At 30.6% G+C, this 18,639-nt stretch overlaps 1 protein-coding gene across 1 annotated transcript in view; it reads right to left on the reverse strand.

Moving 5' to 3' along the window:
• Positions 1–17,300, reverse strand: part of LOC116766394 (protein O-mannosyl-transferase Tmtc3) — a 104,343-nt gene extending 87,043 nt beyond the window's left edge. Inside the window, exon 1 of the mRNA XM_061522742.1 lies at positions 16,652–17,300. Within this exon, the coding sequence (XP_061378726.1) occupies positions 16,652–16,957 (306 nt within the window). The 5' untranslated portion in view covers positions 16,958–17,300. The remainder of the gene's footprint in view (positions 1–16,651) is intronic.
• Between the last annotated feature and the right edge of the window lie 1,339 nt (positions 17,301–18,639).

Below are 18,639 nucleotides of genomic sequence, written 5' to 3' on the forward strand. Positions count from 1 at the left end.
ATATTTTTCGACTACAATCAACTAGATGTTATTCTGATTAAAAGCAAACGTCCAAAAAAAACTTACTGTTTCAATTAAAAAAAATACCAAAGCTGAAAGATGAAAATCAAATAAACATCTCTTTAAAAACGAAACAATCAATAACTGAAGTTGATTGCAATCCGATTAATTTGCATTCATAGAATATTGGCAATATGGTTATGCATTGCTCACACTTAGTACAACCTGCCGATAATTGCGTTAATGGGATTAACTCACAAATCTAGTCAAATCCGAGCGCTGAGTTAACAATCTGCCGGTCGACTGAATCGTTGAGCTGTTTCATTATAATGATTCAAACTAATTAGCGTCTCGCATACATCAGTAAAGTTACATCAAATACCAATCCAACACTGTTGATAATACTACGTTTTTGATAAATTAACATATAATCAAATAATGAAAGTGCACATTAATTTTAAGTTGTATCGATCATTTAATATAGTAATGATATATCGACCGACATGTAATTTTGATTGTGAATACATAAATTCTACGCTTACATTCTACTTGGCATATGATTGGCGTATGGACAGACATTGTGCAAAATGCGAGAGCGAAATTTCAATGCAAACTGCAATTTTAGGATTTGAATAAAAATTCAATTATCTAACGTGTAGTTGTTAGCCACAAATTTGTGTGTTGCCATATATATTTTTTTGCCGAGGTCCGAGTTGTTTAACCATGTGTGGTTTATAGAAATTATTATAAAACGCGATTGTTAAAAAAAAAATAAAATATACAACTGTTTTTAAATACATTATTTCTTTTACAATGGGGTGTCTGGATTGAATTTGACCAGTCAAAACATCAAAGCGAGAGATATGATCAAGTTATAATTTTAATCCTTTTTCAAAATAATATTACTTGAAAGATATTTTGAATATTAGAAATTTCGGTACTAGACTTCATGTTTGATTTGAGATTGACTGAGATATGAGCATAAATAATAATATTGTATTTAAGGCATTATGATAGTGTTGTTTTGCTGCGAGTGTAAAAAAGCATATCCATTGGCGGAACCGTGCCGCGAGCAATTCGGACAAAATTTATTATAAATTATTTAAAACACAATAAGCCAGTAACAAGTTCAACATCGCATTATTGTATAGAAACTTATTTACAACAAAAACGCTCAATTGCGGGTAGAAGCGTAAACCTCACCGGGATTATTGTGTCAAGGGGCAGACTTGTATTATAATTGTTGACTAAGCGACGTTTTGCACACAATTACTTCATTGTTCGTCATTTTTAACAGCACTTTATGACACTATTGTAAATTTGACGAAATTGTTAGATTTTTTTTGTAATTCTTAAAAATTTCTTCAACTTTAAATAACAACGCAGTGCTAGGTACACTATTTATAACTCACGAACGGATTTGGCTGAAAATTGATGTTGAGATAGCTTTGAATCAGGAGACGAACATGGAATATTTAAATCTCGTTCGAGAGAAAAAGTTTAGTAAAATCCTAATTCTGTTTTTTAATGCTTTTAAGACAAAGCAGAGTTATATATACATATCTAATTCTAGAAATATTGCAGACGAAGTCGCGGTTAAATTTTAGTATCTCATATAGGTGGAGATTGTAAAAATATTATTTATCGTTTCTGTTATATAATATATAGAATACGTATTAGGAATTTTGGTTATTGAACGAATTTAATATTATATACAAGAAAACATCAAATTTTTCTTAGGAAAAAATTATGTATTTCAGAAACACTTCAAGGTCTGAAGCATTTGAGGTAAAATACCAATATTTATGCCTATAATGGAGTCAATTCATGTACTCGTAGTGTTAATCATGTTAAAAGCTTTCATTTGATCAGCAAAGCGTAAATGCATAAATATATATGTTCAGTTTAAATCTATCCACTTAATTTTTGAAACAGATATCTTCAATCGATTGAAATTTTGTATGAAAACGTTTAGTTTAGACGATAATACATTGTGACATCGTCTAAGTCTACCATATCACAAAATAAATCCTGTACTCACAAAAACTTTTAAAATTTACATTGGTAGCAATATTAATATAACCCATAATAGTACCATACATTTATCTTATGGCGTACGTAAAACTTAAAATGCGTTTAACAAAATGTAGTAACATTCTATTTAAATTATCAGAACATCTATAATAAAACATATACGAATGCGGTCATCAGTTTGACTTTTTCCTTGGCTTATATCTCAATTTTGAAGAAATGTTGATATATTTTTGCGATGGACTCAAATTTAGGATTTTTAACTTGTATCATCTTACTCTAATTATTAAAAGCAAAGACAAATAACCTACAAATAGGGAAAGCAGTAAACTTATATTCAGAGTATAATAAATTGTCATTGTACTAAAATAGAAGAGGCTACGTCAAATTGAATAGCAGATAGTTATATTATTGGCAGTACCTAACCTAACTATGTTTGTCAGTCTTTAAATAGATATATCTTGTCTTATCTATTCCCTGAATAGATAAAGTAACTTTCCTGAGTCTAAGGTTTGCAAAGAGCTTTAAATATGATTTATTTCCAAAGTCTAATAAGACTTTGGTTTTATTATTGCAGAAATATGATTTTTTTTACGTTCTCTATCAGGATTATATATAACGAAATATATGTATCCATTTTGTATAAAATTACATCAATAGTTTTAAGTAATCCATAGACAAAATAAATTCAATCTGATACTGTATTCACTATTTAGAAAGAGGTTCTTTTAGTTAAAATGAAAACAACATTTACGAAAAATTATAAAAGTTGTAAAAACAATATAAAAAAAAATATGATTTATTGAATCCTAAGCTAATGTAATTGAGTACATTCAACTAATTTAACTTCGTAGAATTTTCATTGTATTTTACTGCACACAAATGCGATATCGGTTAATTATAGAACAAAATGTATCTATGTATATAGTCCGAAACAAAGGCACGAACATGGGTTTAAACTGAGGATGAATTAACAACGCAATTTTGTGATGTTGAATTAATTGGTATTTAAATTTGATTTTAATACATCAAAGGGATAAGGAGACTATACCGGTCATGGATTTGAACAGATAACAGAATCCAAATATTCAATAAATTATATGATGAATTCTCAAAAAAAATTAATTTGATTCTTAACACTTTTTTCGAAAAAATCATAAAAAGATTCATAATAAAATTTTGGATGCCTATCATAATAATATTTGTGACAATTTTAAAAGCATCTCAAAAGCTTTTATTTTTTATCCTCATTATAACCATGAATCGATGAAATTCAATCGGTAAATTAAAAAGAGGGGAAACCTTATCAAGCATTCTATCAAATTACTCACAATTAATATACACGAGACGACTTAAAGAATCACAACAGGTGAGATACAGCAGATGACATAAACATTATGAGAATGAAATTCGAGATTTAGAAAGCCTTGTTTATAATACGGAACGTTGTTTGAAAATACTCCGCTCATAAAACCACGAATATATACAGATGTCCGTACTATAATGACACATGACAAATGCTTTCGTTCTTTGAAATAAATCGGGACGGTCGGATGGGTGAAATATCTAATATGAAGATTTCCAATATTTGTGTAGGTGGTAGTTAAACAACCTTAAAACGGGTGGGCTAGGCTTCATAGAACTTTTGCGCTTTCTTATAAATAATATTTCTATATTATACGTACTTTCAAACCAATACTAATGGATTTGAAAGTTGATGGGAGAGAAACGAAAATTGAATATCAAATATAAGCAATCCTAAACTATGTTCAAACGAAATGAATGTTATTTTAAAAGCACTATAAGCTACATGATCGACTCGAAAAGTGATTTCTGATCATAATTTTTTCTCCCTTTATTAAGTTGATGGGAAGACCGAGTGGAGGCCACGGTCTCGAATCTAAAATCTCTACGCTATCAATAAGGCTTTCTGAGTGCTCGTAGTATTACAGTTTACCGCCAAACACTCAATCTTGAGGATTACGACAAGGAACATTCTAGGAGGCTTTAGATTTACAATCCGATCTTTAGCGTAATCGCTTTGTGATTCTAATCTTTAACTACATAGGATTATTAAAGTAGTATATTGTTTATGCTTTTGGGTCTTTGCAATAGCAAATCCAAATAGTTCAATAGAACTATTTGGATATTTCTTAATATACATTGATAGCCTTAATTTTAATTCTAAATCTCTCATTTGAATGTAATATGCTTTTTCATTTCTTGAAGCCGAAATATTTAGCAGGACACAAACCATTCGATTTTCAATTCAAGTATCTATCTGCCATCTGCTAATTAAAGATTTAAATTAAATTCTCTTAAATTTCTATAGTAACAAAGGCTATGAAGTTGTAACATAAAGCGACAGTCTTATTCAAGCATGCAAGTTGTATGTCTTGAAATATTTGATTCATAAATAATATCATTTCTAAACAATTTTTATATGAAAATATTCTTGCTTCAATGAGTATCTCGAGACATAATCATGTTAACAAAAACAGAAAGTTTTCATTTAAATTCCTCCCTTGAGACCAAAGAATATGGGATGCTTGGTGTTACTAAATATTTTTCTTCTTTGAAAGTTAACGAGTCGCGGCTATTGTGCTTTACAACTGAGTTACAATGGAACTTTCATCCTCTTGAGTGATTTGGAATTTGCACATTTACTTCCAGGCGACGTTCCTATCAGTCATTGTCAACAACATTATAGGATCCGCTACGGAATGGAATCCACTAGATATGTTTGTTGTGGTATTGTATTGTGTTGTATTGTAAAATGCATTCATTCGCACTCTCGACAACTTATTGTGCTGTGAGCGAGGTAATTGAACTCAGGAGAGAGTTTGATGTTGCTTCCAGGAATTTAATCTTGGATGCATTAGCTTCAACTGGTTATAATACATTTATGTATATTATTATGTTGGAAAAAAATGCATATATATAATATATTACGTTCAAAATTATTACATAACAGTTACAACACTATCTGTCTGTCTCAGTTATATAATGCATTTTGAAGTACCTACATATTTTCTGTTATAAGCTATTTCAAAAAATAAATAAAGTGAGAAGGTTTTTCTAAACAATAACTGGTTAATACTGAAAGCGACTGTTTTGAATTCCTATAATATAATAGATACCTGAAATGTTTGAGTGCTTAAAGAAGTAATGTGCTCTAAAATTGTGTTGACATTTAAATAAAAAAGCATTGTTTTGACTTATAGACGCAAGAATTCATTTATTGGAATAATTTTATCGAAACTGTTAAATGATTATATTCGGAACAAGTCTACCGTGAATTAGAAAAAAAATAACGTAGACCTTGCGGGAACCAAACGAGAACACCTGTAAATAAAAGCTTCTGAAAATACAGAGCTTCAGTTTGCTTTGAACGGATATGGGTGAAACGAAACCTGTCAATTTTTGAGCGCGTGATCATATGCACGTTTCAGTTCCGTGTTCAAAGCAAAACCGAAATATTATACAAATACAGATGATGAACAACTATGACAATTTTTCGTACATACATGCACAAATACGCCTCTACTTTTATACAGGCTAGTAGATAAATGGTACTCAGATGTATCTATATATGTATGTATACTCGTATGTATATACAGTTAAATTTAAGTGTGTACAATCCTCACTTTTAACCGGTAGTAGAATTCATCGATACCACATTCATAAGTAACATAATCCATTTAAGATAAAGCTCCAGTTAAATAAATAAATAATACAATGCGAGACATATAATGTGACCGGAAAGGTAAAAAAATATTCATCACCGGTATTTCTATTCAAATTAAAAATCTTAGATTGGATTTAAAGATGTTATAACAGCACTGAATGAAGACATGGTATAAGATAATTACTAAGTTGGGATAATCAGAAAGATAGCTCATTTAGGGCCACTCAATATTTTATAAAAGAAACCTTCCCATAAAAAGAATATGAAGGATTAATTAATTAACAAACACAATGGAACAGCTCCGGCTGACTTTTGTTGGCGAAGATTTCTCTCGAGTAAAATATTAAGTATAATTAATTATGAAAGGGGAAAGGGGAAAATTTACTTACGTGAGGGAATAAACAAATTGTATAAATGAACTTTAAGGAAAACTATTAACAATGTAATAAAAACAAAATTAGTCCTCATTGATGAATACGTACAAATAAATAATTATAGCACATCTGACACACACAAGACTATGTCTTTTAAACCAACAAACACAATCAGCAAAGGAATAATGCAACAGAGAAACTTTTTTGCGGCATGCAAATGTATAAAATTGTATCCATTACAACGTTTTATCGAAGCCAATGAAATCCCTTACTAGGTTGTAGATTAATTCGATATAGAAGTGCTAATTGGCTTACGCTAGACTAATCCTGTATTTGCAACTGGAATTGAATTATTTTATTAGTGAAATCTAAAAGTTTGAAATGTTATTAAAAATTTGTTTTATGATCATTATCTCACTGATTAAGTCTTTGTCATGTTTATTAGTGTGACTGAAGTAAGGTGAGATTTGATCTCGGTACTGCCTTAAACTACTTACCTACTTTCACATTAGCACCAAACAAGGTCGTAATGAAATTTTAATGTGATGAAAATTCTATAGTTAGTTATTATACATAAAATTAATTTTACTTAAATAATAAAAAATGTGATTATAAGATGTTAATAATTATATACTATTATAAATGCCAATGCGTATGTAATATTAATATATTATACTTACCTACTATTTGTATGAAATTCTGAATTTAAATAGTACTAAAGCTGGGATAAAGTGTAAATTATGAGTAGAACATACCTTCTAAGAAGGGTCCTTGTTAAACAGAGCGTTATAGGGACGATTGGAAGGACAGTGGCACAACAATAGGATTTCATACGTACCCTTTGAGTAGTGAACCCTGAATACGTACAACCAATCTTTCATTTCCGCCCACCAACATGTAAACTCTATATACACATATAATTATTTACTAAAACATTTCCAACGTTATATTAGCTTGTATGTTTAATAAGTACTATATAATAAATTTACACATTTATTTCTAGAATGCTATGAAAAGTCACATGGTGGAATATAAAGTATTTCATTTCACATACTACCCTGTTATTGTTAAAACCGTAGGTTTTGTTTCTCTACCTTGTTTACCCCGGGACGATTTACAGCGAATGGAGTAAATAGGATTTACGGTTGGATAGCAAATGCTGAATAACGTACCTAAAATAAAAGATACCTTTAGCAATATATTGCTCGAAATACTAGCAATTTTAAAAAGTTGCTATGAATTTTTTTGTATATATTTTTTTAATCTTTAAAATAAGATATGTATCTTTTTATAAATAGTTCGTGTAATAAGGTCCTAATCGTTGTAAAACGTTGTCTTAATTTATTTACTCGTAAAAATAAAAGAGCTCTTAAGCTTTATCGTTCCAAAATATGTTATTTCTAATAAAATAAATTACATATTGCATACGTATATATATAATATAGGATAATACGATTTTCAAAACAGTATATAACGGACTGAATATTGTGAGGAAAAGTAGATGTTGGCACAGGAACATCACAGCATGGTTGCGGCGCAATGCCAAGCAAGTCTGCTTTTTGTAACCATTCGTTATCGTAAATCAAAAATAGTTTTATATTTCTATCAACTTATAAAGGCTTAAGTGAATGTTGCAAGTGATGTTAAACTTGCGCTATTCTGTTATGAACAGAAAGTTTTATAACGCTAAATTAACCAAAATATATTTCCAATGTGGTTGAAGACTTAATATTTTTGCGGAGTGCGTAGTAGATCTATCCCGTCTGATTTAAGGGATCCGACAAAGCCATGACACGCCTTCGATTCTGTAACCTATCGTCGGCTTTTCAAGAGATCAAAGTCCAAACTGTTAGTTCATTCAAATCTTAGAACGTTTTCGTGTAAAGGTAATTTTACAATTTATATATAGAATATACCAAAATAAAAAAAAATCAAAGTCGATATAAAATTTACTGTAATATACACACTACCTTTGAATGAAACCTCAGTTTTAATTATTAAAAAACATGTAGACCCAAGAATACACACTAAAATAAGCATAACATTAATATCAAGGCAGTAATATAAAAGATGCCTTCTTTTAATAAGTTGTATTTTATAATATATTTCTAGGAAAAGTTAAGAATTAAAAAATAATTTGACTATCAAAATATTACTATGGTCTGAAACATAACTGTGCTTCTTTCGTTATTAAAATATTTTAAATTACAAAGAAAATTCCAGACTCCGTTATTTAATTTGAAACTCTTATTGGACGTAAATATACACAAATAGGTATTAAGAATTATGTTCATTAGCAATAAAAGATCAATTTAAGTGAAGTTATTTAAAAAGAAAGTCTTGTATACGATTTAATGCTTTTCTAATATTTATATAATCGAGCACTAGCCATTATGTCTCAGTTTTGCTTGAAATATAAAGGTAACATTTTATATAAGAATATAATTATTAAATATATGTATATAAATTCGATATTTTTCTGCATGTTGCGTTTCATATTAAATAACAATCTGTTGCTTCCACGTTGTATACCTCTCGACAGAAGTAGCGTGAGATAATTTAGTAACGTAACGTATATTATCATCTATGGAAAATATTATTCATTAGCCTCTGCCCGGGCTACGCTTAAGTACTTATCGTAGACGTCTCCCGGGATAGAATTTCCCAGAATGAAAAATAGCTCATATCACTTTCCGGAATTCCAAACAGCGAATTTAAAAAATCTCGCAATTTTTAAGATAAAAGCGTTTTAAAGAAAGCTTTTTTGATTACTTATATTATGTCAAAATTATATATGTTTTGGGTGTTTTAAGTAAGCGCCGGTTTTTCGTTTTCGTGACTAAAACAACTGAAATTAAACTAGAGCTCGCGTGGTTAAAAGAAACCTGCATGTGGGTAATAGAAAGTAATAGAAGTTATTGGTTATTATTTAATAACTTTTTAGTTACACGCTAGGACAAAATGAGGTTCAAGGACCTCAAATTGAGCCACGAAATTAACAAATAAAACATTCTCCGAAAATGTATGATTCATATATAATTGTATAATCATTTATAATTATGACGTAGAATTGTTTATTAAAGGTTTCATTTGTTTATTTTCGTGGTCAGTATTACGTATTAAAATGAAATACATGCACAGCCTTTTAATGGCTTTTAGTATACATATGTAATGTGAATTTATATTATTTCTATAAATCGTTTACCACTTTATAAGTTAAATATTATTAATATAAATGTAGGTAAAGTCATTCAATATCCAATAAAATTCACTATCGCAGAACTAGGGACATGTATTTGTGTGCAACTCCACTCCCCACGTTTTGGTGACTTACGACAGAACTGTTTGTCGGAGCAATTTATTTGATTGCTGCACCCAACTTATTTGACTAGAACGTCCTTTGGTAAATTACATATATTGCCGTACCATACACACGGTGCTATATGGCTTTACCTTATTCACTGTTCGATAAACGAGTTTATACATAAGCTTAAACATTAAACACACCTAGCCATGTTTTATTCGCAAGCGGAATATCAGGTAAGTTTAAAGTTGCACCGTTATAGCACAGTTTAAAATAATGAATGAAGTTTCGTTTGCATCCGCGTGGATAGCACTATCTGCATATTACGAAACTTTTTCTAGCAGGAATAAACACATTAAAGTATCTCATGTCCGCGGGTACAAAGGGGCGATAGCTTGTAGCGACGTTGATTTATGTCTCTGTTTGTCTCAGACTAAAAGTCTCGGATGATCCGCTGGGCGCGATAAGGCTGTGAATGCAAGTAGCAAATTACATGAGAAAACTGCTGTTTACTGAAACCCGGTTCGCCTCCCGTGTGGTCCGACCGAACCAATAAGTCAATCTTAACTATTAGCTAATTACCCTTTCAGATATGTAAGCATTCGAGCTATTTGAACAAAATTATATTGATGGAAATATGAGCTATCTACATATTGTAAGGGTATAGTCAAATTGTAGACCTAGTTGAGTTATATTTTAAAAAATTAAGGACCTGGATAGATCCAGAGTTTGTGTTTGAGATAAAGTCCAAAGATGCGACAAAGTTTTAGTGACATTGATTAATGTCCCCTCTGGCGAGGCTTAGCTGGACTTATCCAGGATATCGCTGGCTATTAAGATTCAAAAACTTCCTTTATCACTTTCACGAGTAAGGTATATAAGTTTTGAATCTGAAATTTATACCATATACCAGTCAGTTTCATTTTAAATTAATGTCGTTTGTTGATATGCACTGCTCAGTCTCGGTTCATCCGGGCATGTTAAAGCTACAAATGCACTCTGAAAATTACCGGACAAAGTTGATGTTTACGTAAAGTCGGTTTGCCTCACATACGGATAACTTCCTTAGTAGGATTTAACTCGGCTCTCTCATTATCCTTTTGGGATGGTGTCCTGCGATTAAACGGAACGTTTTTCAATGTATAAAATACAATTTTTCACTGTGCAGAGGATAATTTGTTAAAGATTTAAAAATAAAAGTTAAAGATCATAACATGTTGTCGGAAAAAATATACTTATACATGTAAGTGATAATTATTAAAATCCTTAAAAAATTTTCAGGATATAAGTAAAATAAAATCATTCAATGCTTTACAAAAAACATCCGACATTTATGTGACCTAACAAATACACTGAACATTTAATTATTTATCAACATAGCAAGAATCCTTGAGTAATATTATCGACTATTGGATAAGTACGTATCGTTTTTGGGAAGACTTGTGCTTTTAAATATAATTAGCAATGAAGGTAAATAATTATGCAAATGTTAATTGGTCAGTTCGCATGGCAGTGTTGTCATGAATTGTATTTCCCGATGTCAATTAAATTGCATTATTAAATTGCAGTTGTAATTACACTTGGACTATGTACTTGGATATTGGGTATAAAATTTAGTTAATAGCTTGCACTGTATAACAAACGTTAAAATAAAATTTACAACGAAGTATTTGTTTATGGAAACAGACGTGAGAAGTTTTTTTAAATTATAGGTTATATGTCAAAAGTTATTAGGGACTTATCCATTATTTGTAGTACTTAGCTAAAGGCTTTTAATACACATAAGACGTAAGTATATATTTTTTGATTATTTAAAAAATATTCTTATTTATTGAAAGTTTATTATATTCAGAAGTTTGGTCGACTGTATGTGTGGGTCGGTTTTTTGTTTATTGTTAAAATTTATATCATTTTAAGATTTTGAATAAAGCGATCAATTTATAAACCGAAAGTGCAGACAGAACTAGAAATAAGCCACGGGTGAGAACTCATTTATATAATAACTTAGTAACAAAAATATAGAAAAATCTTACATTGACATAAATAAGTTTTTTTTTTTTAAATCTTAGCTGTGGTTGTTATATCACGAAGACTTTAAGCAAAGAGAGAAACAAGAGTTAAAATATAATTTTTTACCCTTCCCATTTAGAAAGCAAATAAAGATACGAACGAAATCTCATATCCGTTTCGTGTTATTAACATTTTTATTTTTCAGCCTTGCAACATATGAAATGACATTTTTATATATTTTAATTAAAAACTCTAGAGAATATCTTGAACAAGACTCTAAGAGAAAAAATATAGTCTTAAGCTCATTCAGAAATAATAAAATAGAAAAGAGCATACGCTGTAGAGATTCAAATCAGAGCTTGGCATGTGATTTTGAGGGTTAAGGGTGAAACCATGGAAGGGCTGAGAACAAAAGATCTAGAGGGGTTCCAAGTATATGTTCGTGCTGCGGTATGGATTGAAGGACATATACAACATCGTTATTAATCACTGGTACCAGAATCACACACTCGATACAATGGCAGCAACAGTAACAAAGGAAACTGAACGTTCGCTTGACCATCCCTTAAACTCAAAGGGCAATATTTAATTACGTTAATAAACAAGTTTAACTGTTCCATGGTGGCACGTAACAACCACCACGCGAGCACATAAATAACTCGCGTACAAATGAATTTCTTGAAAAGGTCGTTGAAATATGGCTTCACGTGGGTCAGTCACGCAACCGCCGAAACTCTCATGCGTTATTTACCCATCGAGTTCGAGACTTCGGAGCTAATTACTTGGAATAACAGAAGGATATCGAATAAATACAATAGCCTACAATATGTATTCAACGTAAGGCGTTCAAATATTAAATGAAGTCGTCAAAGGTGGAATACATATAATAATATTGTGACAGAGTTTATACATATGTACATATTAGGAACGTTTTCATTGTGTTCAATTTTCAAAGAGATATTTTCACATCCCTCTTATCTGTAATTGAGATGTTGCTCCACAGATAATCGATATTTTTAACAACCCATTGCTATTAGGGTGAACTTTGGAAGGGGACGCGATTTTATTCGCGGTTAAAACATACGTGAGATTGAGAATATAAGGGAAATATTACACATTAAATATAATTTGTTGACGTGACAGATGTTAGAGATAAATATACAATAAAACTATATTTAATAATTTATAATAGTTTATACGTTTGTGACAGAAAACTGTAATAAACATTCAATACGGTCAGCCAATCAAGCTTTTACTGAAATGACCGTATAGCGGTTACATGACGCAGTGCGATCATAAATCGTGAACATCCCAAAATAATCATGTGACGAAACACTCGATATACGATTCGTTTCAATGGTTCTTGATATTTCACGTGCAGCCATTATGAAATGTGTTCCATGGTTTGTGAATAACTTATTACAGATTGACGTTTGAATTTGTCGGAGACGTTTCCAGGACCGTCATCAAAAGTTTTGTTTAACTTTTATTATGTTGAATCATAATTAAATTAGTATGTTTTACTTTGTATGACAATTTTTTTAATGTTAAACAAATGACCGTTTATTTTTAAAATATTCGTTTATAAATACGTTTATTGTAAAGGCAAATGCGAAAAGTCTATAAGAATATAAAAAATGAAGTGTAAATCATAGAAGGAAGGAAGCACTCGAATGTGATTTAAAATATTATTCTCATATAATATGCACGTCTGATTTCTGTAGCGCTCTTATTGAGTCAGCTGTTATGAGTGGCTACTTGTTGAGATACTTCAAATTTACACTACAAAAAATTTCAAATACATTTGCACTCCATTGATGTTCGAGTTATTTATAATATTAGGAAATGAGCAATTTAAAATCGTGCTTACTAAATACATTCTGTAAATATCATAGCCGGCTTTTAATATTGAACACATTTTGGGTTACTCGTTAAAATGGTAATTTAAGATAAATTATCATTTAAATAGAGATTTTTGATTAATCATTCATCTTTTCGAACTTTTAACTCAGTCATTTGTCGTCCTATAAAATATTTAGTAAACATATAATAGTAATAACATTTGCACTTCCCAGAACTATATGCAGTTAAATCAGTTTTGCGTAATTCGTAATATATTTACTATTGATAAACAGAGTTATTTAGTATATTTAAACAAGTTCGTTTAAAACAAATCGCTACAAGTTTTTAAAGCATCATCAATTAACGTCATGTATATTGTCAATTAGTATTCACGAACCGAACCTCCAGAGAAGCAATATTCAAAATTACAGAGGTAAAAAGTTAGCAAACAAAATGGAAGACAAACGCTTTAACACTAGTGCAACGAAAAACTTGTTCGTCTGACAGTGATGGATGCGATCCCCATGCCGACACTCGAATATCGTGCTAAATATAAAATAACACTCCAAATTTTATCTAAAATGTTTTAATGTAAACCTTATACATCTATTTCGAATATTATTTAAATAGCCCCACATCAATTTCAAACGTCCAGTTATACTTGTTTTGTATTAAAAGGTATTTTTAGTAGCTGAAAACAGGTACTTCGATTTGTATAAACACTATTATTAGAATAGAAAATTGAAGTGTCAGAGATTTGAAATAAAATACAAACGAATATAAAGTCCACTTCAATGCTTCTGATATTAATAGATTTTATTTTTTTTATTACTTGATAGTCATATAGGCCTATGAATAGAAATTTTAAAGGGCCGTTAAAAAATGTAATAAAGTATTTTCTGATAAAAAAGACCAAGCTAATATTCAGCAGAACGTGATCGGAAATATTTTGCAAATTGCTTACAGATTTTCGATGTTAAATATTTTATTTTCATAAAAAAATGAGTAACACTATGTCACGATACAACATCTGATGCTGTATTCAATTTTTTGGAAACAAATAAGTATAAAAATTTCCGAATATAATATTAGTATAAGTGACAAAGATTTAAATTAAGTATAGTTTGTAGTTACCAGAGACGAATTAACTAGATTATTGAATGGTCAAAGGCAGAAGACACTCAATAATTTCCCCCATGTCGCTATCTTGGTAACACGTCTCAAGGACACTGATGGAGGCGGATCCTTTGCATCTGACAAGGGTGAGGCGTAAATATCTCAACCTTCCTATGAATTTCCAATTTGTTTTAAGTTAGTTATTAGTCACAGAAAAGAGATTATAAGGGTTATAATCAGTAATGGATTGAGAACAATCGGAGTGTAAATGTAGCTTGTGGTTAACAAAGGTTACCTTAAACAAAGCTGACGTGTGAAATTAAGTTAATCTCTCACGAAAATACCAATAAAGAGGTTCTCTTGAATATCCGAGATTAATGTTGCAATTCCAATTAGTTGTCTAGGCTAGAAAAAATTATTTTATTCCTTTTCATCTATTCAAATACAGAATATTGTTTGGAGGAAGAAAAATATTATGATCATAAGTAAATCTGACATAGTACCTACAGTTTTCATTTACTTTACGATTCAAGTTATATCTGATTCAATGTAATTATATTGCCTCGAATATTTTTTTTCATGTAGAAAAAGTATATAAATATATATACAATTGAAAATTATGTAATGTTATGACTTATTAACTGTGTAATATACATTCCATTATATAAAATATATACAATATATTATCGACGTGATTGAAATTTAAACTCAGTTATCAAAATTCTTTATATTCCTCTTGGACCTCTAGTTTGTGAACGGACATATAAATGTACATATTTGGCTATTAAAAATGAAGTTCAAAGAAAAGTATATTTACGAAATGGAAGTTAAAAATAGAACAAGCGGTGAATAATTCAAATAATTACTGTTGCGAAATTTATACGTTACATTAAATAAGAGGAGGAATTTTTTTTCGAGATCCTTCTACCCTCACCTTCAACGCTTTGTATAATTTGAATGTCTGAAGTTTCTTTTACAGTCCTAATCCATTTTTTTTCTTAGAAGTCTCATTCAGTCCTGATATAAATATATCTTTAGCGTACACCCAGTTTATAGTGTACATTTTTTGGTAATTATTGTTAATGTTATAAATATATTTAATAAGTTTTTATGTTGTTGTAATTGTATAAAGAATTTATACATATAGTTTTCGAGTAATATTAAGGCCGTTTCTCTATGATATATGTGCAGGACAACAAATAATTTTGTCATGTATACATACTCTATTTTTTTTTTTAAATCGTATAAAAGAATTCTTTTAATTGATATAAATAAACATTTATACATTTATTTTCTTTTGAGGATAAATTCTTTGATATTTCTTTGTATCTTTCTTGATGTTAAAAGTACCATTGAAGATTTCTTCGGAAGGACGCGAGGTAAAGTTCCAACAAATCTTTGTTTAAGCTTTATGTATAAGATGCCCCATTTCAATATGACACAAAAAGGTTTTTACATTAAATCTTACGTCCAGTAATAATTTGTATATAATTTTACAAAAAAATATCATACGGTGCAATAATATTAAAAAACATTTTGCACTTCCGACGTTATTGTAACAATAAAAATAAAAAAATACTCTAATCACAAACATAAACTTAATTTCTTTTATACAATACATAATTCCTAATACAATTTACTATAGAATAGTACATTCGCGTAACGTAATTGGTGTCATTTGAATATAAATCTATCCAAACAGGATGCCGCATCAAACGCGATTACATCCATAAATACTCACACATATGTAAATATTTGATTTATTACTGCAATCTTCCTAAATAACAATATACGCGTTAGATCAAACTTTGCGTTTGTGTGCCCTAATTGCGAAACTCAGTTAAGTACTATTATTACAGCACTCATTATAGTAATGGTGTACATGTATGAAATATTCTAAACGTTACTTATTCATGATATTCAACATAAAGCCGGCGTATTCGTAAATAGTGCGAGTTGTCGCCGTTGTAAGACTAAGTTGTGGGAAACTTGAGCTGCGTTAAGTGTTTTCTATTGTCAGTTTCATTTTGCATTAAAACTGCCAGCTTGTTATTTGATGACGGCGAATGCGTTCTGCTGACTGGAGCTAGTGGTTTTTAAGTATTACGAAACAATTGAATATTGTTAAATATAACGTTAATATTTTTTAATTTTTATTGTTATATAATTGTATGAATGTTTCCTTTAGGTGTTTTATCGTACAAACCTATGTGGAATTTAATAAATAAGAAGTTTTTTTAATTACATCACCGAAAGATTATTTTTTTTAAAGTTGTCATATCTTACCTTATGTATTGGAGTTCCCCAGAAGTCGTTAAGAAATATATTTGATATCGGTGTCTGCGGTCTCAGGTCTCTGTTTTCTTTTATGGCACTGATATCATCAAAAACGAACCCACAATAAAGGCAATTGTGATAAACTAGAACGCAAGCTAAAACTAATACCGCCCCGAGACCCCTTCGCGGCGTCTCAGGCATTTCTTCGGGAGGCTGTGTCGGTCCAGTTATTCTCCGTTTACTGCGACCAGTTCTACTCCTCACCGCTGACACCACACCTCCGAACCTGCAGACGCCACTAACGCGATCCATCATGAATCAAAACCCCCTAACGTTCATACTAAAACACAACACCATACGAATCTGACGTTTACTAACAAATCCCATTTATATCCGTCTCGAATAACCTGGAATGTCACCAAGCCAACCGAACTAACAATGTTTAGAATTACAAACAGAGTAAAACCACGAAATTACAACCAACAAACCGAATGTGGCTAAGGTAACAGTATTTGTTTACGTCACTTGGTGCACATGTCACATTTTTTTTGCCGAAAGCGTTTAATTTGACATTTAGCTGTAATATCGACACGAGTGCTAAGACACACCCGTACGGCGAGCCGATTTGCCGACAACTGCCGAAGTGCGACGAGCGAATGCCGCGTCGAGTCACGTGACCAGTCGTTTTACTGCGGGTCGTTTTAATACCACGCATGCGTCCTACACTCACCGTGTAGGTTGACTGGCGGCAAAACAAATTTCCACGTTTAAATAAATATAATAACATGTCAACTAATAAATTCTAACATTGTATTAAATTTTTTTTATTAAATTTCATTATAACATTTGACAAAAAACTTAATAATACCATCGAATATACATATTAACATAGAAGTTATCATAATCTAAATTATATGGATTATTTAATAACAATTACTGAGTGACTGACTTGAGTGGTGAATATCAACTCGATTAATCGGGATTCTGGCCCCCTGGGCGCATGTCCGGGGGTTGGGGGGTGAGGGGATGTATGTTGATGACGACATTTTGCTGGGGTTAGGGAGTTTAGACGAGTCAAGAGTCGAACTCGGATGGAGTTGATCGTTTTCTCTACTCATATTTCGGTAGTTTGTCGTAAACTTTTTCAATCTAAAAACTGTTATCGCAATCCTTATGATTGGTATAAAAATAGAAAAGTTAAAGCTGTTTGACAAATAGAATTATTAATGTACAAAAGAAATAATTTATATAATAATTTGATTACAACAAAGCTTTTTGTTAAGAAGAATAAAAAAAAGCGTAACAAAATATTCTTTTTATAGGTTGATGTGGTTAATTTGTTAAAATAAAGTATGAGTTTTTGCATAAATTTGAAAATAGAAAATGTGAAATATATTATTCTTTGCCACGGACAGGCCTCGAATTTGCTACCTTCGAGTACTAATAAACGGACTCAATTCAAGGCCCTATAGCTTAGTTAGGAACTTGAAGGTTATTTTATGGAGGTGTCAGATTCGAATTTTGCGAATTCTGCTCGGGTGGTTAATGCTTTCATTCTCATTGTCTATATTTATTGTCCAATTTTAATTCTAGTTTATAAGCTCAACATTACTTTAATGTGAAATATGAAACTATATGAAATAAATATTGATTATATTACATTATATATATGAAATTATCATTACTAAACGTGTTAACAGCATACTTAAAATACATTAAACATTTTCAACAATACATTTGACCATAAAACAGATAAATTCTACTTTTGCACTGCAATAACTGAGACTCGCGACGGCAAACATATGATCTGATAAGAACAATATTCGCTTAGTAATTATAAAATAAAATGCAACAAAATTATTTGGCGATACGTATTTATTCAGCAATTTGAACGGTATAGTTACTGAACGGCTGGCCAGCGCACAATGGCCACTTCCCGTGCTTACTCTTTCAATTGGCCCCATTTTTTTTTCAATTACAGCAACAATTCGCTTGCC

Source organism: Danaus plexippus, chromosome 15, assembly GCF_018135715.1.
Source record: "Danaus plexippus chromosome 15, MEX_DaPlex, whole genome shotgun sequence".
NCBI classification, from domain to species: Eukaryota; Metazoa; Arthropoda; class Insecta; order Lepidoptera; family Nymphalidae; genus Danaus; species Danaus plexippus.